The sequence below is a fragment of the Ostrinia nubilalis genome, chromosome 9 (genome assembly GCF_963855985.1).
Source record: "Ostrinia nubilalis chromosome 9, ilOstNubi1.1, whole genome shotgun sequence".
In the NCBI taxonomy this organism is placed as follows: domain Eukaryota; kingdom Metazoa; phylum Arthropoda; class Insecta; order Lepidoptera; family Crambidae; genus Ostrinia; species Ostrinia nubilalis.
Window position 1 is genome coordinate 2,729,960 of NC_087096.1, and position 24,100 is coordinate 2,754,059.

A 24,100-nucleotide genomic window follows, 5' to 3' on the forward strand; every position below is an offset into this window, starting at 1 on the left:
CCAGTTCTCCCTCCGTCCCGTTTCTCGGGCGCCGGCAACCGGCCATGCGACATCATCGTGGCGCCGCCGTGCGACGAGCTCGACGCCGCCGCGCTCGACGCAGGCTTGGAGCCCCACCCGCTGTCGCCGAAGCAGCTCCACGCTATCAGGGAGAAGGGGTGAGACTTACAAAGATTATAATGATTATTTGGTGTTAAAACAATCCAGAACCACGAAAACACTTTAATTTAGTCTAGTGGAGAAGGGGTGAGACTTGAGAGAAAGATATAATGATTATTTTGGTGTTAAATAACTACCAGAACCACGAAAACACTTTAATTTAGACTAGTGGAGAAGGGGTGAGATTTGAGAGAAAGATATAATGATCATTTTGGTGTTAAATAACTAACAGAACCACGAAAACACTTTAATCTAATCTAGTGGAGAATGGGTGAGACTTAGAGAAACATATAATGATCATTTTGGTGCTAAATACAATAGCTACCAGAACCACCAAAACACTTAAATCTAATCTAGTTTTTTACATAAAATGGTTCCTCTTTTCGAACTTGATGCCAGCAGGCGTTCTCTACTAGTCCACAATTGATAAAATTAGGGTACCCTCAAAATGGTCCGCTCATTATGAGGTGTATTAATTTATTGATGATTTATAATAGCAGAAATGGCTCATTTTGGCCTTTTTGTGACCGTGGCATACTATACGCAGTGACATCGCACTATTTGACAATCGCTGCGACACCGCAGTAAGATCGCGGCGCGTAGCTAGTTATTGCCTTCACACGAGAGAATTCTTATTGGAGCGATATCGCAGCGCACACGCAGCGTGCACGCACTGTCAAGAAAACGCAGTGAAAATCGCTGTAATATCGCCTCGCCGAGAAATCATCGGACGGATGAGAGTATGAAAATGTCTCACATTTGTGACACGTTATATCGTATAATAAAAAAGTAATATTTAGATGCGCGTGACATTTGTTTGAGAAACAGGCGACGCATACCGTGCGCAGTCTCATACGAATTCCACGCACGCCACATAACAATGTGAATTCATTTTAACTGTTAAAGCAATGTAGAGCTGTCTATACAGGGTGTTAGGTAAATGGGTATATGAGCCGACACTAGCCCATGTTAACATGGGCATATAAATGGTATGGTGAAGTCAGAAATTTGATAACATCATTTTAATTTAAAAAATTTCATACAAAATAAATTTTATAAAATCCGATTTGTATGAAAATTTAAATAATTAAAATGAAGATATACTTTTTCTGACTTCACCATACCATTTATATGACCATGTTAACATGGGCTAGTGTCGGCTCATATACCCATTTACCTAACACCCTGTAGAACTGCGAAACTAAATGACAATCACGCTTATCTACATAAAAAGCGTTAGTTGTGTTGTGTTATGGACTGTACATAAGAATTCAATGCCTATTCAATAAACGAAGAAGTAGAACATTCAAGTGATTGCACTACTCAATACTTAATCAGTCAGTTGATTCTTATTTGAATGCTAATAGCAATGTACTCGTCCATTTGCGCCTACACAAACTTCTGAAAGATGCAAAAATATTCACGTAAACTTAACTAATAGGAGTGTAAATTACATGTTAGTCATGATGACCACATTTTGTGACATTGGAGCAACTTTTCACGATTGTTCAAGGTTGAAACACTTGTTTTACAAAATTGAGTTACATCAGTCAGCCGTACACAAACGTATCAAATGGGACGAAATGCCTAAAAATTAAAACGCGCCCATGCATCGTTAGGTTCAATAAAAGTGCTGTGTAACAAAGGATATGGTCCCCTTCGGCCTTTGAACTCGTTAAGTTCAATTAATGTTTAAGCCCTGTTAGGGTTGCCAAAACAGAAAGCTTGAACTTTTACTTTATCAAGGCCTTTTGCTAAAAACAAATGGCTGACCTTATTTCACTTTCTACAGGCGGATTGCGGTATTATTTTTGGGTAGAATCCAAGTTAATTATCTTACAAACAAAATAAATTCTAGTCTTTTAATAAACTCTGAGCTTATGGCTTAACTGTTTTGTGCTACTTAGCTAGCTATTACTGATTAGTATAACAACGAATTAGTATAACATCTGACAATCAGCGTCTCTTAAGTTAAATAAAACGTTTAATCAAGATTGCGGTATCACAGTGTCAACCCTACCCCGCAGATGATATGCTTTCAACTCACCCGTCTGAACTTGTCGCGCCCTTTTCATTTCACGTGTTTCTCGACTCCTTTCCATTTTATTGCTGTACGCGTACGGAATTACAGATGTCTGATGTCTGTCTTTGATTGAACACTAATACATATTATTATTGTATAGTTAGAGGGAAATGTTTGCAACAGGCCTTTTCAAGGCGAGAGTGAATAGGCACTTGCAGGGGAGATATGTACCACCCTAGACTGCATGTCACTTAACATCAGGTGCGATTGCGGTCTAATACCTGCCTTGTTCTACATAAAAAACAGGTTTCAGTAATATCCTGAGCTACTATCAGATTTCTCTTCGAGACTAAGAGACTGTGATAAGAAGTGAAAATTGGTGTGAACTTAGAATCCAAAGTAATTAACTAGCCTGATTCTAATGCAGGATGGTAATGCATGTACGCATTTCTTTATACAATCAGAAGTTAATGTTACTAATGAAACGCAAGGTGAACTAAGTAGGCACCTGTTATGTAAACTTAACAACGTATAAATGATATCGTTTCTTGTCAGCTGATATCGTATCGTATTGTTTATAAATAAAAACTTGTACTATCTTTTTTATTATGCGTAATTTTTGACACACGTGACTTAAATCACTTGTATTAATTTAGCGAAAGATTCGTGACTGCATTTACGAGTATTACGCCCGTATTCACAAACATTGCTATGAGGTCTCACAGTGCGCGTGGACGCACAGGGTGACACACGAACCAATCACTGCTGCACTCAGCTCTATTCAACGCTGTGCGTTCGATTTTCTGCTTCACGTAAGCAAGCATCGTTTGTGAGTACAGGCGTTAGTATTGACCTTCTATCAGTCCTAGGACATCGAATAAATAATCTAGGGTTAAAAATGTCAGCCCGCCATATCAGTTGCGACAATTGTGCTCGAAATGTATTGTTTAGACAAGGCAGCGGGCGGGTGACTCACGATCACGAGCAATCCAGTTTCGTGTTACAGAACAAAAGGTATCAATTACGTTAGATAAAGGATATTAATAAGCTGAGGACAGGTCTAAGGGAAGATCTCATTTGTATTTCGTGTAGTCTCTATATTGACCCAGATCAGAGTTTTGCGAATCCAATCGCATTCTCATGACAATAGCCAGGTCTACCTTTGTATACAAGGTATATTCTAGTATGTGAGCCATAGTCTGACCTACTGAAGCTCCTTCCCAGAATCGCCCGTCGCACTATGGAGCGAAATTGAGATTTATGGACATAGCGATTTTTTTCACAATTTCTATTTAAAAAAAATACCTATCGATAGGTTACGTTATTCTGATGAATAAATGCTTCACAAGTTTTTCTCTAAAACCAATAGTTTGACTGGAAAAAAATATTTTCCATTTTCGTTGTATGGAATGAAACATAAAGTGGTCGATTTCGACTAAGCCTTGACAGATCTTGCTTTGAAACTACTTAAGCCTTGTTCTATGGCTTGTTGACTGTAATCCTACGCTATCAGCGCGCATCCAAAGTTGCCCGTTCACAAGTTATGAGGTTCTGAAAAATTAAAAAAAAGTAAGTAAAAGTGACTTTTTTTGGAATATCTTTTAAGATTTAACAAAAATATAAAGATTTTATACGTTAATAATGTAAATTAACCTTAAATTACTGCTAAAAACACATTTTACTAAACTTAAAAGGAATTAAATCAGCGATTTTTTTTTCACAATGTCTGTTTAAAAAAAATACCTGTCGATAGGGTATGTTATTCTGATGAATAAATATTATGAACGTTTTTCTCTAAAACCAATAGTTTGGCTGGAAAAAAATATTTTCCATTTTCGTTGTATGGAATGAAACATAAAGTGGTCGATTTCGACTAAGCCTTGACAGATTTGCTTTGAAACTACTTGAGCCTTGTTCTATGGCTTGTTGACTATAATCCTGCAAAAACAGCGCGCGCCCAAAGTTGCCCGTTCAGAAGTTATGAGGTTCCAAAAAATGAAAATTAAAGTAAGTAAAAGTATCTTTTTTTGGGTATAAATCTTTAAAGATTCAACTAAAACATGAAAATTATATACTTTAGTAATGTAATTAACCTTTCTCTTGTCGTCTTATCTAAAAAAAAGTCACTTTTACTTACTTTTTTTTAATTTTTCAGAACCTCATAACTTCTGAACGGGCAACTTTGTGCGCGCGCTGTTAGTCTAGGATTATAGTCAACAAGCCATAGAACAAGGCTCAAGTAGTTTCAAAGCAAATCTGTCAAGGCTTAGTCGAAATCGACCACTTTATGTTTCATTCCATACAACGAAAATGGAAAATATTTTTTTCCAGCCAAACTATTGGTTTTAGAGAAAAACGTTCATAATATTTATTCATCAGAATAACATACCCTATCGACAGGTGTTTTTTTTAAACAGAAATTGTGAAAAAAAAATCGCTGATTTAATTCCTTTTAAGTTTATTAAAATGTGTTTTTAGCAGTAATTTAAGGTTAATTTACATTATTAACGTATAAAATCTTTATATTTTTGTTAAATCTTAAAAGATATTCCAAAAAAAAGTCACTTTTACTTACTTTTTTTTAATTTTTCAGAACCTCATAACTTGTGAACGGGCAACTTTGGATGCGCGCTGATAGCGTAGGATTACAGTCAACAAGCCATAGAACAAGGCTTAAGTAGTTTCAAAGCAAGATCTGTCAAGGCTTAGTCGAAATCGACCACTTTATGTTTCATTCCATACAACGAAAATGGAAAATATTTTTTTCCAGTCAAACTATTGGTTTTAGAGAAAAACTTGTGAAGCATTTATTCATCAGAATAACGTAACCTATCGAAAGGTATTTTTTTCAAATAGAAATTGTGAAAAAAATCGCTATGTCCATAAATCTCAATTTCGCTCCATAGTGCGTCGTTTTAAACTGCGGTTTATGAAATACCAACATAGAAACAAAATTGATCCTACTTAAACCGACACTGTCTTTTATTGTAACTTATCTAAGATTAGACCCTCTAGATATAGATTGAAAGCTTTATAAATACATCTAGAAAGTTTCATAATATAACATCTTAATACACATGTCATTCATACATACATACAGGCTCTTCTTAGGGTCGGTCTTAAGAAGGATAGCTTCAGGCTTATTAGAGGGATTTGCTGCGCTATTATTACTCATCTAATGACATCTAATCCTTACACACATTCGTATCCTGTAGGTGTATGTATACGTATATGTGTATAAACCGTTCAATATTCAATAGCAATTTATATAGAATATTTTTTTTCGTAAAGCTTGCACAAGGACAGAATATTTAAGCCGAAGAAACTAAGTGCTAAACAATTGGAATCCATACGTGAATGGGGGTATGTCGCCCTGATATCTATTTTGTTACTTTATTTATGTGTATTCTATATTACCAACGTTGGTGCCAATATTTTGTTGTCAAATATTGGCGCCAACTGTACCCCCAAGCATGCGATCCATTCATTAGAAGCTTGTATTTGCGTCTGTAATATGTTTATGTGTATTTCCTGTCTTGACACTGTAGCTCCATTCTATCATAGGCAATAGTTATAGTCTTCTAGCATGTTCCTTGGTGTTGTGAAGATCACCCTTAAACATGGGCAAGATTAGATACTTCGTAGTCTAGGAATTCAATTAATCTTCTGTTACGTGTACTTCAGCTTGTTGTACATAATCTAGGATATTATAGGTCTATGGCATAACTGAGTCAATGGCTGAGGTATATCATCGGCACTGGAGGGTGTTTTTGTGACGTCAAACGTCAGCGAGACAGATGTGCTTCAAACTTGTATTCCTTGTGACGTCATATGTCACTCCTCCCGTGCCGCTCCAATACCTCAGGCATTGACTTAGTTACGCCCTTTACCAATCCAAACATCAACTTAAATATTTTTTAAATAACTTGAAAAAATCGAACTGCCTAAGGTGAGAATCGAACCCACGAGTTTTCGCTTGCCGGGTGACTGCTCTTCCATCTGAGCTATAGTCTGGCCTGTGAGCACGTAGAATTTTGTCCAATGACCAGCAAACGACAGCAAGCGACAGCAATATAATTACGCGCGAGTGATAAGGATGGGTAGCTTGGGGTCATTGGACAAAATTCTACGTGCTCACAGACCGGGCTTTACTTAGGCCTACTTAGAGTTCGATTCTCACCTTAGGCAGTTCGATTTGTTCAAGTTATTTTAAACATATTTAGATCGAGAGGCGACTCTTAACGCCAGAATTTTTTAAATAACTGTCTACTAATCCAACAGCGAGTTCGAGGTGCCGTCCCGCCATTTTCCCGGTCAAACGCACGTGTGGCGCGTGGCGGGATGGTTGCAGCGGGGTCGAGCGCGTTCGCGGGAGGACTTGTATTGCCACGTGGCGAGGGCCGTGGCGCTCATAGTCGTGGTAGCAAGAGATCGACTGCTGAGGGATGAGCCGCTGTCGGTCATAGCTGGGGCTAAGTCCATGCTCATGGGTTTGCATAGGTAAGAAATAGAAAAAAATGTAAGATTTTAGTGTAATGCAAGTCGGCTTGTAGTAGAAAGACGATCTAAGTTAAATATGCCCTCTATTTAACCAATGTCGTGGCTTTGGTCACGATGTATGGTGACGGGACTATTCCCACCTCTCGTTCCCACCGCTGCAACTCCTGTGTAGCCAGGATCTACAGCTTGACCGCCAGTAAAAACCCAACCAGTGACGGTCAAGTTTGTCCCGGGGATCGCACGCGTGGCGCGTGGCGGGATGGTTGCAGCGGGGTCGTGCGCGTTCGCGAGAGGACTTGTATTGCCACGTGGCGAAGGCCGTGGCGCTGATAGTCGTGGTGGCGAGGGATAGATTGCTGCGGGATGAGCCGCTGTCGGTCATAGCTGGAGCTAAGTCCATGCTCATGGGTTTGCATAGGTAAGAAATATACTCAACATCAAATAAACCGCACCTTCCGCGACGCGAACTTTAACGATTTTCTTCTGACACAATCATGGTGCCCCAACAATATTGGTGTTATTTGAAAGCTCAATAAATATCCTTAAAGAAAAACACATTTAATTTCTTAATACATGATTAACATATACCATAAATGTGACTTGAAAAAATACCTCATTTTGGGCCCACCTATGGGATCAATGAGACCAATTTTTATGGTTATAAAACCAAATAATGATCTCACGTGTCCTCTTTAACAGATGGATAGCGATTAATCCCAACTTAACAGTTTTATAGCCATAAAAGTTGACTCTAGCGTAACTACCTATTTTTTGAAGAAGTGACTCTGGATCCTTCTAAAGACACATTTTTGGGGTAAAAACCTTTCCTTTAATGAAATGAAGGTTAGAACTAGGCTTTTAAATGATGCCAATATTGGTGGGAAGTGGGGATGCATACGTTTGAAAATGCTTGTCGCGGGAGGTGCGATTTATTTGATGTCGAGTGTATAAAAAGAATGTAAAATTTTAGTGTGTTAGTCGGCCATGGATGTAGTAGAAGGACGATCTAAATGAAATATGCTCTCTATTTAATCAATGTCGTCACGACGATGTATGGCGATTGGCGAGTGAGATCCCATTTGAGAAAGTGGCACTACTCAGTTCACAATTTCTTCTTTTTCTTGTACTTTCAATATTTTGCTTTTTAATAAATGAAAAAAAAATGAAAAAATATTTTATTGACACTTAGTACGAAAGAAATGTCCCTTTCTTTTTACTTTTACAGATTATTGGATCTCGCGTTTGGAATGCCGTCCTTAGAAGCTCGTGATCTCGATAAGAAAATACGCGAAGAAAGATCTCGATACTTAGTAGCAGAACTTATTTGTATGGTAAGTGCGAAATAAACCCTGTCAAACTAATTGTGGTTGCTAAATTGACTGGTAAAATAGTCTTGAAAATATTCTCCGGTCCATAGATTTTGATGTAATAATTCCCCTTCGGCCGTTAAGGAAACCGAAGTTAGGAAACTAGTTTCCTAAAAGCCTTTTTTTATACTTCTACGTAACTGGTTTCCTAAAAGGCTTTTTTTATACTTTTACGTAACTGGTTTCCTAAAAGGCTTTTTTATACTTCTACGATACTGAAATTAATAATGCATTAAATGATTTGGAAAAGGGACTAATAACTGTGGGGCACTGTATAGAAGTTATTGCTCCATATGCATTTTTATTTTAAGTTGATTAATATTTTATTTTAGTTTTATTTCATGTCAAAAAGAGTATTTATGTTTTATTAATGTTTTAAGTAAATGGATTATTTTTTGTTTTAAGTGTTTTGATTATATCCAAATATTTCAAAATTGGTCGAGTAGTTAAATCCGCCCTCTGTCCAGTAGGATCTACTATCTCGATCCATCAGTGGATTTAATAGCACGCTGAAGTTCACTGATCCACCATTTGGCTCGGCGGATCCTGTGATACTTGCATCTATCTTTGTAATACCTAATTATTGACAATTATTGACAATTGACATATCTCTATCTGTACCTATTATTCGTCTAATACTGGGAATGCACTGGCTGCATACGTGCCTAGTGCCTACTAGACTAATGAATTTGTTATTATTCTTGTATAGATTGGTAATACTTATTATTAATTAATGTCACATACATAGTTATTACTTTAACGGCCAAAGGGTACTGGATGGAGGGTAAATCCGGTTATAGTTTCATAGGCGGCTGAAATAACAGAAACATAGTACTTTTAGGAAACCAGTTACGTAGAAGTATAAAAAAAGCCTTTTAGGAAACCAGTTACGTAGAAGTATAAAAAAAGGCTTTTAGGAAACTAGTTTCCTAACTTCGGTTTCCTTAACGGCCGAAGGGAATAATTCAGGACTATAGTGACTGAGTTTCTTGCGCTGCTTCTTCTCAGCACTGGCCCATTTATTGTCCTGAAGCAGTGGTAGGGTAAAAATACTGGGACGTGTAAAAGTGCTTTTTAAAAGCCTACCTGCATAAATAAATTAGTGTTATGAGTTTTTTATTCCGTCTCCCTCACTCACTATAAAGTCGTACGAGTGTGAAGTAGCCGTGTTTATTTTTATCCAGCCCGAACACCAAGAAGACATAGCGGCTTTGGCTGCTTGGGTGACCCGCGCGATGCGTCGGGCCGCCTCCGAGAAGACTGATGCGCGAGAGGCGTCGAGAACGGCGCCCAGGGTGCCGTGTCTGTACACCACTCCTCAGAGGACACAGGTACAATGCTAACGAGTTGGCGCCATTAGCGAGTAAGGTTCTGTCGTTTGACAGAGGCACAAACAGGTGCGTGCAAATACAACATGAGACATCCAGGACTGACCCCAGGACAGTGGTATACACTGACAGTGTATACCACTCCTCAGAGGACACAGGTATAATGGGAGATGAGTTAGCGCCCAGTTGGCGCCCTTTGGTGAGATATGGACTTATCAATCGACAACTAACGACGATAACTGTTGGCAGCAGCCGGTACAGAGGTTACGAGTTGGCGCCTATCAGTATGCTGCTGTTTTTATGTATCTATCTTCACCACTCCTTTAGCTTGTCTTTAGGTCATTAGCTTTCCATTTTATACTCTCTGCAATAACCTCTTGCATTGAAGCGTATTTTTTCTAATGAAGTTGTAGTGCGAAATTGTTTGTTCTCAGGTGGATCTCCGACTTTACCGGCGTGAATTAACCCGCAAGGCAGCGGCGCCCCTGCAAGCCTTATTGGAACGAGAAGCGCGCGGCTGGTTCCTCCATTTCAGAGAGCGCCGCGCCGCACAGTTGGCTAGCCAAAAGGTGCCCTTGAAGGACATCGAACAGGTAATTAAGCATTAACCTTTTCTTATATCATTTTGTTGTTTAATAAAAAAACAGCATAGAGTTAAGATTCTGAAAATCTGGAGAAAACTACGCCAGGAATTAGAAGAACCATAGTCATAATACGATTTGGTGAAAGTGCCGATTCTTCTGGAAATCCTTGAAGGATGCCTTTGTCCAGCAGTGGACATCGTTAGGTTTATGAATACCTTCTTATACTATGTATTGTTGTTGTAGGAAGTCCGAACGGCGGCGATGCGCGAATACGTGTCTCGAGTGTGCCGCGGCGTGCTGTCGTGCGAGCGACTCCTGGCATTAGGTCCCGACATACCACAACTGCTAGCGCAACAACTCAGAGCAGCTGCCGTCGTGGACAGGTGAGATTAGATCACCCGTGTCTTGATGCGTTATGTTCTGTGAACCGTTTGAGTACCTAGCGGCTCCTGGTACAGGATCCATTGCTTTGGGGCTAGATGACGCTGTGTAAAATTGTCCAAAAAATATCCAAAGATATATCCTCGCTCTGCTGGACCAGTAGAAGAAGGCAGCTGTTTTTGCTCTGAGCCACTAGTTGCATGCTGTTGTGTTAATATGTCGCAATCTTCGAGGCCAAAGCTTGACGTCAGTCATTAGGGCGTTTGGAATGAAAAGGTCAGATCAGACCATGCTTCTTCATTAAGAAGCGTTCAAGAAAATTCACAGTTTTTTCGTGTTATAAAAATGTATAGAATTTTTATAACTGTTTTTCGCGATATATTGCAGTTTATGAAAATTCACCCCAGACGTAATTCACAATAATGACCGTTAATTGGATATAATAGACATGTTGACACCACCAATCAATTGACGTACTTTTTAAAACTGTCAAAACGAAACTCCCATATATTTTGTATGGCACTACAATACAAGCAAGTGACGTCACTATTTTATCAACTCAATTAAACTGCTTTTTTTTTAATTACAATGCGAACAAAAATCGTAATTTACAGGTAATTTAAAATTAATTAAGTTTTTAAGACCAGAATGAAGGGTCTTTTTAAAAAAGTTGTGGTTTCGAATTATTGGAGTATGGTGTCAAACTGTCTATTATCATGCACGAAAGCCGCTCCATTATAACACTAACAGAAACCCTTCTTCCTTTCTAGAGCCGAAGAAGGCGTCCGCCGTAAGCTAGAAGCCGGCTTAGCAACAGCAGAGGCGCGGATCTGCGCAGCACACCCGATTCTATCGCGCGCGGAAACGTGGCGCAAGGAGAGACTCGCGCTCGCGGCGCAGCGGCTCCGCGGCGAGCTCCGCTGGGCGGCCATGGAGGACGCCGCCGCCGCCATGCAGGCCTTGAAACTACACCAGCACAGATACTTCTTGCTGAGAGACCTAACGTTTTTGAGGGACCGAGAGCCGCTGCTTATGAAGGTTAGTTTGAAGACACAGCTCCGTTATATCTCGTGCGGAAGTGTGAAGCAAGGTGCGGCTCCGCGGCGAGCTCCGCTGGGCGGCCATGGAGGATGCCGCCGCCGCCATGCAGGCCTTGAAACTACACCAGCATAGATACTTCCTGCTGAGGGACCTGACCTTCTTGAGGGATCGAGAGCCGCTGCTTATGAAGGTCAGTCTCAAGACACTAGCCCCATTTTGTGTCACGTGGCGCAAGGAGAGACTCGCGCTCGCGGCGCAGCGGCTCCGCGGCGAGCTCCGCTGGGCGGCCGTGGAGGACGCCGCCGCCGCCATGCAGGCCTTGAAACTACACCAGCACAGATACTTCTTGCTGAGAGATCTGACCTTCTTGAGGGATCGGGAACCGCTGCTTATGAAGGTTAGTGTCGAGACACAAGCTTGTTCTAACTATAGCGGAGACATGGCGCAAGGAGAGACTCGCGCTCGCGGCGCAGCGGCTCCGCGGCGAGCTCCGCTGGGCGGCCATGGAGGACGCCGCCGCCGCCATGCAGGCCTTGAAACTACACCAGCATAGATACTTCTTGCTGAGGGACCTGACCTTCTTGAGGGACCGAGAGCCGCTCTTAATGAAGGTTAGTGTCAAGATACAACCCCACCCTAACTAGCAGAAACGTGGCGCAAGGAGAGACTCGCGCTCGCGGCGCAGCGGCTCCGCGGCGAGCTCCGCTGGGCGGCCATGGAGGACGCCGCCGCCGCCATGCAGGCCTTGAAACTACACCAGCACAGATACTTCTTGCTGAGAGACCTGACCTTCTTGAGGGACCGGGAGCCGCTGCTTATGAAGGTCAGTCTCAAGACAGCTCCGTTCTATCTCGTGCGGAAGTGTGACGCAAGAAGCGACTCCGCGGCGAGCTCCGCTGGGCGGCCATGGAGGACGCCGCCGCCGCCATGCAGGCCTTGAAACTACACCAGCACAGATACTTCTTGCTGAGAGACCTGACCTTCTTGAGGGATCGAGAGCCGCTGCTTATGAAGGTTAGTTTGAAGACACAAGCTCCTTCTAACTAAAGCAGAGCCGTGGTTCAAGTAGCGGCTCCGCGGCGAGCTCCGCTGGGCGGCCATGGAGGACGCCGCCGCCGCCATGCAGGCCTTGAAACTACACCAGCACAGATACTTCCTGCTGAGAGACCTAATGTTTTTGAGGGACCGAGAGCCGCTCTTAATGAAGGTTAGTGTCAAGATACAACCCCACCCTAACTAGCAGAAGCGTGGCGCAAGGAGAGACTCGCGCTCGCGGCGCAGCGGCTCCGCGGCGAGCTCCGCTGGGCGGCCATGGAGGACGCCGCCGCCGCCATGCAGGCCTTGAAACTACACCAGCATAGATACTTCCTGCTGAGGGACCTGACCTTCTTGAGGGATCGGGAGCCGCTGCTTATGAAGGTCAGTCTCAAGACACAAGCTAGTTCTAACTAAAGCAGAGCCGTGGTTCAAGTAGCGGCTCCGCGGCGAGCTCCGCTGGGCGGCCATGGAGGACGCCGCCGCCGCCATGCAGGCCTTGAAACTACACCAGCACAGATACTTCTTGCTGAGAGACCTGACCTTCTTGAGGGATAGAGAGCCGCTGCTTATGAAGGTCAGTCTCAAGACAGCTCCGTTCTATCTCGTGCGGAAGTGTGACGCAAGAAGCGGCTCCGCGGCGAGCTCCGCTGGGCGGCCATGGGGGACGCCGCCGCTGCTATGCAGGCTTTAAAATTACACCAGCACTGATACTTCTTGCTGAGAGACCTGACCTTCTTGAGGGATCGGGAGCCGCTCTTAATGAAGGTTAGTGTCTAAACAGTAGCTCGTAATGTCTCGTGCGGAAGCGTGAAGCAAGGTGCGGCTCCGCGGCGAGCTCCGCTGGGCGGCCATGGAGGACGCCGCCGCCGCCATGCAGGCCTTGAAACTACACCAGCACAGATACTTCTTGCTGAGGGACCTGACGTTCTTGAGGGACAGAGAGCCGCTGCTTATGAAGGTCAGTCTCAAGACAACTCCATCCTATGTCATGCGGAAGCGTGTTAAGCTCCGCTGGCGGCCATGGAGGACGCCGCCGCCGCCGCCATGCAGGCTTTAAAATTACACCAGCACAGATACTTCCTGCTGAGAGACCTGACGTTCTTCAGGGATCGGGAGCCATTGCTTTTGAAGATTAGTCTCAAAGCAGTTCCATCCTATATCGCGCGCGGAGTCATGGCGAGCTCCGCTGAGCGGCCATGAAGAACGCCGCCGCTGCTATGCAGGCTTTAAAATTACACCAGCATAGATACTTCTTGCTGAGAGACCTGACCTTATGAAGGTTAGTTTCTAGACACAGCTCTATTATGTCTCGTGCGTAGACGTAGCGCAAGGAGTGACTAGCGCTCGCAGCACAGAAAATTGCTGTCTTCTTCTTTTATTTTTTGTAAAATTGACGACTTAAAATTATGTCCTAATAACTTTAAATGGCTCACTCAGAGTCAACTACTTTGACTAATTCCAAATCTTTTCTCAGGAACTGCGCGCAGCCAAAACTCCCACTCGCGAGTTCACCTGGTCCACCAGGATATGGCTGCCTCAAAACTGGGTGGTCGTCCGCCACTTCAGGGGTCGTTCTGAGCGAATCCCTACCGTCCTGAGCACGCGCGCCACGTCCATAGTCACACCGCGGTCCGACCCGTCGCAGCCTGTGTTCCTGGTGGACAAGGAGCGGATTAGGACCACTAGCACCAGGTGGCCTGGGTGGCGATTGGTCAATTTGGCTCACAGGTGATTTAATCCTTTGTAAAACTTTAGTAACTCGTTGTAGTAGCGTACAATTACAACTGCGTATTCTGTATTTACTACATTATAAATAGTGTGTATAGTCTGGTCCGGGAGCACGTAGAATTTTGGCCAATGACCCCAAGCTACCCATCCTTATCGCTCGTGCGTAATTATATTGCTGTCGCGACTGTGCGACGGGCGCAGTGAGTGTGCGAGCGCGACAGCAACATAATTACGCGTGAGCGATGAGGATGGGTAGCTTGGGGTCATTGGACAAAATTCTACGTGCTCCCGGACCAGACTTTAGTAGTAGAACTTACATAAGTAGTCACACAATTCAATCCCCAAGAACCAAAACTACAAAAGCCAGTCCCCAAGACTACTTGACTAAATAATTAGCTAAAGATTTCATTAGCTGCGGAGCTGTAACTTGACACGGTAGGAGGAATACATCGCATTTGCAATCACTAGAGGTGCGTCACGGTCGTTGTCGAGTCCTATAACAAGGCGCCAACCGGTGACCGCAATGAAGCAAACCCTCATTGCCAGAATTTCAAGTTACCACAATAGCGCATTTTCTCTTCTACCGATTTGATAAGACACATTAACACCGCAATCGTTTGTTTCAAGAACGTGGTGTTGGAGTTGGAATCTGATGTTCCTGCTGGGAGTGCTAGTGCCGTGGTGCTCGCCCATATCGCTACGGACTCTGTTATGTGTCAGACCATTCGTGCCGGACTACGAACTTTCACAGGTACGACTAACATTTCATCATCATCATCATTTTAGCAACAGGACGTCCACTGCTAAAAATAGGCCTCCTCTAATGTAGTAATGTCCGGTGTCCCTTCTTTGCTCACCCTTTTTGAGAGATATCGAAGTATCGAACTCGAATCGATGTCTCTCGGAAGGGATGCACCAAGCCACAACAAGGGCTCTCGCGGAAGGCCAGTTTTTTGACATGCCCTTATGAGCATGTCAGGATAAATGCTGAGCGGGAGCCTATTGACACAGTGGCCCACTATTTTCTGTATTCGTTTTGTGTTGTTATTGTTTATATTTGTGCTTACTGTGTTCAATAAAGTCTATTTTTTTCTTTCTTTCTTTCCTCTAATGGTTTCCATATTGACCGGTTGGTAGCGGCCTGCATTCAGCGCCTTCCTTCTACCTTCATGAGGTCGTTAAAGTTAATTTATTTAATGTAATGTTGAAATGAAATGAATGTAATATATTTATTGTACAGGTTAACGGCACATTGTTCCCGAAGCGTAGCAGTGAAACACAGACGATGTGGTCGCGATTATTGAAACTGTGGCGGCACATATCCAAAGAACGGACGCGGTTCGAGACTGAGCCGGATACAGGTTGGTATCACTTACTCTATGTTTGGAAGATAGCGTGTTTAAAATAAATAAAGCATAATGATTTGACCTTTTTAACTTAACTGGCTAAACTGTAAAGTTTTCAGACGAAAGTAAATAAAAAGTTTAGGTTTTTGTGAGAGAAGTTAACAAATGTTCTGATTTGGCAAATAATCATTCATTTCACACAAAACTATGTGTTTATTTCTTTCTTATAACTGCTGAATGGTTTGGTTTCGACTCTGGGAGCCGCGTTTAAGAATAAACGGGTTTAACGCTGACATTAGATTCGTGCGCTATTTCAAAAATGATTTGATGATGAATGATGATTTTTTCGTGCAGGTCTACTAGGCAAAGGCCTAAGCCGGCAAGCGAACCGCGTGTGGAACTACGGAGTAGTGGGCGGGCTGGGCTCGCTAGGGCTGCTACTAGGATTCCCGCTGGCGGCGCTAGGTGGCAGCGCTTTGTCGCTGGCGGCCGCTGCCACTGTGCCGCTGTGGGCACCGCCTCTCACGCTAGCGGTATTGTGTGGATGCGCGTTATTATATGACCTGGACTGCCCCGACCCGCCAAGACTTAACAGGTCAGTGCACAGCTATGCTAGTGTTGATAAAGATAATCTTGTTGCTGGCTTCCCGCTGGCGGCACTGGGCGGCAGTGCTTTGTCGCTGGCGGCCGCTGCCACTGTGCCGCTGTGGGCGCCGCCACTAACACTGACGGTATTGAGTGGATGCGCGCTGTTATATGACCTGGACTGCCCCGACCCGCCGAGACTTAACAGGTCAGTTCACAGTTGTGCTAGAGCCGAAACAGATGACCTTACTGCTGGCCTCCCGCTGGCGGCCGCTGTCACTGTGCCGCTATGGGCGCCGCCACAGACGCTGGCGGTATAGTGTGGATGCGCGTTATTATATGACCTGGACTGCCCCGACCCGCCGAGACTTAACAGGTCAGTGCACAGCTGTGTTTAGTGTCGAGACAGATATTTGCTGCTGGCTTCCCGCTGGCAGCACTGGGAGGCAGCGCATTTTCGCTGGCGGCCGCTGCCACTGTGCCGATATGGGCGCCGCCACTGACGCTGGCAGTATTGTGTGGATGCGCTTTGTTGTATGACCTGGACTGCCCCGACCCGCCGAGACTTAACAGGTCAGTTCACAGCTGTGCTAGAGCTGAGACAGATGATCTTGCTGCTTGGATTCCCGCTAGCGGCAGTGCTTTGTCACTGGCGGCCGCTGCCACTGTACCGTTGTGGGCGCCGCCACTGACGCTGGCCGTGCTGTGTGGATGCGCGCTGTTATATGACCTGGACTGCCCTGACCCGCCAAGACTTAACAGGTCAGTGCACAACTGCGTTAATTTAAAAAAATCCATTAGTTCTCGATCTTTATAAGGAGCCTTTGATCTTCTGTATAATTTCGTTGCAGGTCCTATAATAGTTTAACTTTCCCCCAGAAGAAACTTGGCATTCCCTGGTTAAGTTTTTATTGTGACACCCACTCTCCCTGATCTAGTTCTTACTTGTGTTATAATAAGGGAACGAGTAGTAACACTTTGCTAATTAGCTGACTAATGAAGTTAATTTCTTGTTTCAGATTTCTAGTATTATTTGAAGTCATCATTTGGCGAATAGTAATCTTAGGAGTGCTGCAGCCCATAGTAGCATTTATAGTTGCCGTAATCATATGCCCGCTCTGCGCTCTTCTTTTACTAGTTGGTAAGTGTTATTCTTGTACTATCTGTTCTTAAGTAAGACTTTCTTATTTTTTCCTCGCGTGGGACTAAAGTTACATATGAAATTATTTACAAATTAGCAGACTACTTGTATTGCGAGATACTTATGCAAGGTATCTTTTGGATCTAGCCCTCTCCAATGTAGAATCGAAGCTCTCTTAATTGGGGTTGGTCCACACTAGAATCAAATTCTTTTAGTTCGGACAGGACTCTCCTCACTAGCTTCTTTCAGTCGTCATTGTCTTGCCAGCGCCCGCGTAACGTCGTCGTAACGCAACCCTATAACCTCGCTGTTGCGTTACTTGCCCGAAAAAACATTGCATTGGCACAGCGCGGGCGCTGGCAAGTCAAAGACAGAGAGGCCTACAGCTTGTCCAGATAACGCGTTTTATACAGGATGGAATTTTGAAATGCCACCTGGAGGGAAAGTACTCTTAATATTGTAAATAGAAAAATTTTCTCAAAGAAAACATTCCTTTATTTTTGAAAAGAAATAGAACTGCATTCAAAGAATTCCAAAAATTTGCTTGCCACACCCGGGAATCGAACCAACTATAGTCTATCCAATATAGCTTGATTAGAATGACAGCTGCCATTAAAAGTAACGACATAACTTTGTAGTAGCGATCAATGAGAGCTAAATATTGGCGGACAAGAAATGATTTACGTCTGACCTACAAACAATATTTTCGACGACAGTGCTTCCAATAAAAATGTTAATTTCGTGTAAATGCAGCGTTAAATTACACCAATAAGTAGTAATTCGAAATTATAAAAATCAAGCTAGAGTATTAACGACGTCTCTACATCTCGAGTTACAAAAATTTTAGTGATGGGACATATCGACAAATGTCATATTAAATTAAAACTAATTTTTTAACATATTTAACAAATTTTTTTTCTAACTAATTTTTTAACATATTTAAGTCAAGTTATACGTTTTTCTATTAAAAACCAAAAAACATTTCATTCTTAAATAATCAAACATCGGAAATCAATCACCGGTAATTTTTTGGGTATTCATAGCACCGTTACTCTAGAAGAGATGCCCACCGCCCTCTAGCGAGAGGAAAAAACCACTGAAGAACACTGATGATAATGACTACGACTTAGGTTGTACACCCTTGACATGAATTTTAAATTTTACTGTCTTTAAATTTAAATTATAATTGTCATTTTTATGAATAAAGATATGAAGAAAAATTGGGTGCATTTTTTTATATCATTTTTTCGAAAACTTATCGATATATCTATGTGAACCGTACGAAACATACCCAGCACTAGTCACATTCGTTTGACAGCTATCATTCTAATCAAGCTATATTGGATAGACTATAAAATCTGTTAAATATTACACCCTCTATTTTTATTACATCGATCGTTAGGGTTAAGCATAAGAATGAAATCTCTCTAACAAACTTGATAAATCAAATAAAAGGAATACCATGAAATCTTAAATTATTTAAATAATGTTACAGAAAATTGAATGGTAAGGTAGTGAATTTTCGAAAAATTTTCGATTTCCCTGCAGGTGGCATTACAAAATTCCACCCTGTATATGCACGCTATATTCATGCGCGAGTGCATATGGACAGAATGTATGGCTCGCACACTCACTGCGGCCACAGAATAATAATAAGTACTACGTACAGAAGTTTTACTTCGCGAAGATATTTAAAAAAATGTATGCTCAATGTCATTAACAATATGGTGTAATTTAGCCTGTCTCAAGAGTCGAGCACCATTTTGTTGACAAACGTCAGTGATCGGCACTGCGCCGAAGCTATAGGGCTGACTTCGGTAAAATGATGTGACGTGAGGTGCCAAACTGCGGAAAATGGCGGAGGAAATACATGATTTAGCATGAATTATCATGAATAATATTAACTACTTATTTACCTCTCAGTGTCTTGAGGCAAATTAAAAAAGTACATTCTGTGTTTTTATTATTATTTAGGCAGTTAAATACTGCACAGTATTTAGTACACCATTTTCTTTATTTTCTTCCATCATACACAAGAATACGCGTGCGTGAGTCAATGTTCGCTCGTATGTGAGGCCTTGTCAAATAGTATCCTGTAGGTGGGTCATCGTGCGTGTTTTGTTTTCGATGTAAACTCGCGGAGATGAACAGGCCTGCTGCGGCTGCCTGTCGCACATTCGCGACAGCAATATAAATACGCGCGAGCGATAAGGATGGGTAGCGCGGGGTCATTTTACGAAATTCTACGTGTTCGGCGACCGGACTTTAGTATCTCTCTAAAAATGCATCATCTGGACACGGCCTTAAGGGCTATATTTTACCTGGACACCATGGCGGCGCAACCAGTCGCTGTTACCAACAAAATGTATACAGCTTTGCGTAACCAAACGGCCACCAGGTGAGTAACTCTCTATAGAGCTGTATACATTTTGTTGGTAGCCGGCGACTGGTTGCGCCGCCATGGTGTCCCGGTGAAATATAGCCCTAATGCTGTATGTTTGGTAACCCAGGCGGTGTATCGTGGTGGGGCGTTCGAGGTCTTTGGGAGCAGCTGGCCTGGGCAGCGGTGATCCGGCGAGCGGCCCGCGTGCCCGCGCACGAGTCCGCCTTCTGCCGGCGCGTGCGCGGGCCCGGCCTGCACACGCGCACCTACTACCAGATCACGTGAGTGGCCGACTGTCATCTGCCTCATCTGTCAACGAGCAGCAGCTGTCATCTGTCATCCATTATACCAAAGAAAAATAGATTTTTAGGTTTTTACCTAGGCGGAGCGGAGTCGAGCAGATCGGAAAAGTGTCAGACTGTGAAATTTTTCTACAAAATTTGGCATCGGCGGCGTTGCGGCGCGGAGCGTAGAGGAGAACTAAAAATAATGAAATCTGATTCGTTAAACACTCTCTGCTCCGCCTTGGAGGAAACCGGGCTTTAGCTTTGAACTCCGTTTAATTACTTGATTTCGCCCGTACTATAGCCCGTGTTAGTGGAATTAATACTCTGTTACCGTAGAAGACAGCAAATAATTCCCTGATCAAATCTTTTCGTCATAAACTTAATTAAATGATTGTACCTACAGTTGTGCACAAGCTGTTGCGGCAGTAGTGGCGCGAGGCGAGCTAGAATCTTTGTCGGCGTGGGCGAGCGAGCTGGAGCTAGCCATAGAGCGGCCTCTACGGGACTACGCGCATTTTGTGGACGCTTGCTTCGGGCCCTTCTCCGTGCAGATAGCTAAGGCAAGTGACCACATTTTTTGCAGTTCGTTTTCACCAAAATACGACAACGACCCGGCAAAAACCTCCCCCAAGGTGTTCCCAAAACGACCGCAGTTTTAGAAGCGAGCTTGGAATGAATGCAAGTGTTCGTAACGCAGCCTAGCCGAGCTAAAAGTGGCTGTCGAGTGGCCGCTACGTGACTGCGAAATTAACCAACGCAGTTATAGTTCAGTTTTTCAACGTTGTCTCTGTTAAGTTAAATATACTGTGCAATGATGCTCTTCCTTTTTTGAATTTTTTTACAATGAGGAAGCTCTTGATCTCCATCTTACCTGATGCAAAAAATTGTTAAACGTAACGTAACAATCCCACAATGTGTCTTTGCAGATATGTACAGTAATGATTGTTCTTTTAACCAGTCTAAATAATATCTTCATCTTCACAGACTGGAGCATACAAGCAGCTAGAGAAAGAATGCATGGAGCTGACGATGTCGCTGCGAGAAAAAGTGTCGAGTAGAAGGCGAGACTTAGCGTTAGGACTCAGCGATGCCGCGCGAGCACGAGTGCGCATGACAACGCAGGACCTTAGGGTAAGTGCACACCAGTTACATTATAATATCGGCCTCTCATAGAAAGCCTACATTGTGTGATACATGACGTGATCAAAAACAATATTGAAAAATCAGAACTAATCTGAAATATGTACTATTAATTTCCTAGCTGAACGTCTTTATACCCAAATCGAGAAATGATGGGATCCAAGTCTACATAAAACATTATTTACCTTTCTTTTTCTTTTTTTTTAAAGATTATTAGCACAGAATAATAATAAGTACTACGTACAGAAGTTTTACTTCGCGAAGGTATTTAAAAAATGTACGCTCAATGTCATTAACAATATGGTGTAATTTAGACTGTCTCAAGAGTCAAGCACCATTTTGTTGACAAACGTCAGTGATCGGCACTGCGTCGAAGCTATAGGGCTGACTTCGGTAAAATGATGTGACGTGAGGTGCCAAACTGCGGAAAATGGCGGAGGAAATACATGATTTAGCATGAATAATATTAACTACTTATTTACCTCTCAGTGTCTTGATCTTGAGGCAACTTAAAAAAGTACATTCTGTGTTTTTATTATTATTTAGGCAGTTAAATACTGCACAGTATGTGACAGTATTTAGTACACCATTTTCTTTATTTTCTTCCATCATACACAAGAATACGCGTGCGTGAGTCAATGTTCGCTCGTATGTGAGGCCTTGTCGAATAGTATCCTGTAGGTGGGCCATCGTGCGTGTTTTGTTTTCGATGTAAACTCGCGGAGATGAACAGGCCTGTTATTAGTAATTTGTTATTGCACAAATTACTAATAGACCCGTTAGCCCTCGTACTAAGCTAAAAATGCTTGTGTCACGAGTGAGCTAACCAGAATAGTCGAGCGGCTGCAGGGACCGAACTCGCGTTCCCCGGATCACGAGTCGGCCAGTCCGACCCCTTCACCGTCCGGCTTCGCTTTGACTTTATGCTTAGCTTGTAAATATACACAGTTGTGAAAGCCTTGATTCTAAATATCTTCTTTATTTATTTAATTGTTAATTCCTAGAGAGCAGTACAAACAGCGGCAGCCGAGCTATCGCGGGTTTTCAGCTCAGTGGCGCGCAGCGAGGAGTGGTGGACGGCGCGCGGGCTCGAGCTGTCCGACTGGCACGCGCTTGCCGCCAACACGCTTGTCGAAGTAAGTACAGAATAATACAAACTTTATAGCGGCTCGGAACATCCCAGGAGTCGCTGTAACAATATTAAGTATCAGCGGGGTGAAGAAAGTGGCTATACCTGCACCTACACTTGCAGCTAATATCCGAGTCGCCATTAAGTATCGGACTGTACCTATATATTGCCGAAAGAAGTAGAGGCATCAAATAGACTGATTTAGAGCTTGTCGATATTTTTATTTGGGCAATGGTTGATGACAGATTGGTACTTGCATTGACGTTATGACTGCGCCAACTGAACGTTTTTGTGCGAATTTACATTGTCATTTTGTTCGACCCGTATAATATGTAAAGTATCAGATGGCCTTGTGACTTACAAGTCGTAAACAAACGTCAATGTTGTGATTTGGGCACCAGTTGAGGCCAGATTGTTTTTGCAAATGACAGCGAATGTCAACCGAGTAATCTTTGTCGTTTCGTTTGGACCTTGTTGTGTTGTCTTAGGGCTACAATTTGAATTTGTTATCCAGGTGTTCGACGCAGAAGTATTAGTGGCGCTAGAGGAGAGCGAAGCGAGACTACCTTTAGAAGCGGGTGAAGGTGTGCGCGCGTGGGTAGCGCACTGCGGCCGCGATACGGCGCCGCCTGACGTATTAGCTGAGCGGGACGACTGGCGCCCCGAAGCCGCGGGTACGTGTCACGAACTGTCTAAGGCGCCGCAGGAGAGCGAAGCGAGACTACCTTTAGAAGCCGGTGAAGGTGTGCGCGCGTGGGCAGCGCACTGCGGTCGCGACACGGCGCCGCCTGACGTATTAGCTGAGCGGGACGATTGGCGCCCTGAAGCCGCGGGTACGTGTCTCCGCTTAGGTCTTGCCGCACAGGAGCAAGGTGGCGCGCTAGACGGGGTTAGGCTACTGGGCTATAGGTTAACTTACGCCCGATTCCTATATTCAATCCTTGTCCAAATCCGGATTACAACTGTCAAATTGAATTCAGTTTTAGATTATATTTCCAAAATTTTCGATGCTTTTACACTTTAATATTGTTTAAATATACTAATAAACAATATAAAAATGTAAAAACATCAAAAACCGCAGATATTTTGGCCAAAAACATATTAAAATTTGACAGTTGACAATCCAAATCCGTATAATTTGGATTAGGATTGAATATAGAAATCCAGCATTAGTCAATGTAAATATATTTTTTTAATGTGTCAAACGAGCAGACGGATCACCTGATGGTAAGTGATTACTGTCGCCATAGACACCCGCAGACCTAGGGGCGTTACAGGTGCGTTGCCGGCCTTTAAGGTGAAGATACGCTCTCCTCTTGAAAGCTTGCAGGTCGTATCCGTCCGGAAACACCGCAGACGATAGTCTGAAATGTCTTGAGATATGGGAGCGGCACGGGAGAATGATTTTGTGACCGTCAAACGTCAGCGACACTTCAGATTTGTATGCCTTGTCACATCATAATATAGCAATGTCACCCATCCCATGTCACTCCCATACCTAAGGCACTAACTGAGCTAAGCCTAGCGCCTAGCTCATGCCTTATCTATAGCTGAGCGGGACGACTGGCGCCCCGAAGCCGCGGGTACGTGTCCCGGGCTGTCTAGGGCGCCGCAGGAGAGCGAAGCGAGACTACCTTTAGAAGCGGGTGAAGGTGTGCGCGCGTGGGCAGCGCACTGCGGTCGCGACACGGCGCCGCCCGATGTACTGGCGGAGCGGGACGACTGGCGCCCCGAAGCCGCGGGTACGTGTCCCGAACTGTCTAGGGCAGAGTTTCCCAACTTTTTTTTGCCAGGGAACCCTAATTGATTATACTTTTCCTAGCGGAACCCCCGTACTACTCCGCCCGCACGCCCTGCCCCTCCCTTGTGCGTAAACAAGTCGGTGCGCGCGAACAACGTCGGTCACAAAACGTGGGATAATATCTTTTACGGAACCCTTG

At 43.6% G+C, this 24,100-nt stretch overlaps 1 protein-coding gene across 1 annotated transcript in view; it reads left to right on the top strand.

The window, feature by feature from the left end:
- The window catches only part of LOC135074798 (uncharacterized), a 33,423-nt gene that overhangs the window by 1,650 nt on the left and 7,673 nt on the right, over positions 1 to 24,100 (top strand). Inside the window, exons 2-20 of the mRNA XM_063969179.1 lie at positions 5 to 158; positions 5,474 to 5,545; positions 6,464 to 6,682; positions 7,908 to 8,013; positions 9,234 to 9,380; positions 9,812 to 9,970; positions 10,205 to 10,344; positions 11,113 to 11,380; positions 13,896 to 14,149; positions 14,777 to 14,900; positions 15,390 to 15,510; positions 15,850 to 16,090; positions 17,100 to 17,221; positions 19,732 to 19,885; positions 20,295 to 20,451; positions 20,876 to 21,022; positions 22,036 to 22,167; positions 22,675 to 22,993; positions 23,711 to 23,902. Of these exons, the coding sequence (XP_063825249.1) occupies positions 5 to 158; positions 5,474 to 5,545; positions 6,464 to 6,682; positions 7,908 to 8,013; positions 9,234 to 9,380; positions 9,812 to 9,970; positions 10,205 to 10,344; positions 11,113 to 11,380; positions 13,896 to 14,149; positions 14,777 to 14,900; positions 15,390 to 15,510; positions 15,850 to 16,090; positions 17,100 to 17,221; positions 19,732 to 19,885; positions 20,295 to 20,451; positions 20,876 to 21,022; positions 22,036 to 22,167; positions 22,675 to 22,993; positions 23,711 to 23,902 (3,228 nt within the window). The remainder of the gene's footprint in view (positions 1 to 4; positions 159 to 5,473; positions 5,546 to 6,463; positions 6,683 to 7,907; positions 8,014 to 9,233; positions 9,381 to 9,811; positions 9,971 to 10,204; positions 10,345 to 11,112; positions 11,381 to 13,895; positions 14,150 to 14,776; positions 14,901 to 15,389; positions 15,511 to 15,849; positions 16,091 to 17,099; positions 17,222 to 19,731; positions 19,886 to 20,294; positions 20,452 to 20,875; positions 21,023 to 22,035; positions 22,168 to 22,674; positions 22,994 to 23,710; positions 23,903 to 24,100) is intronic.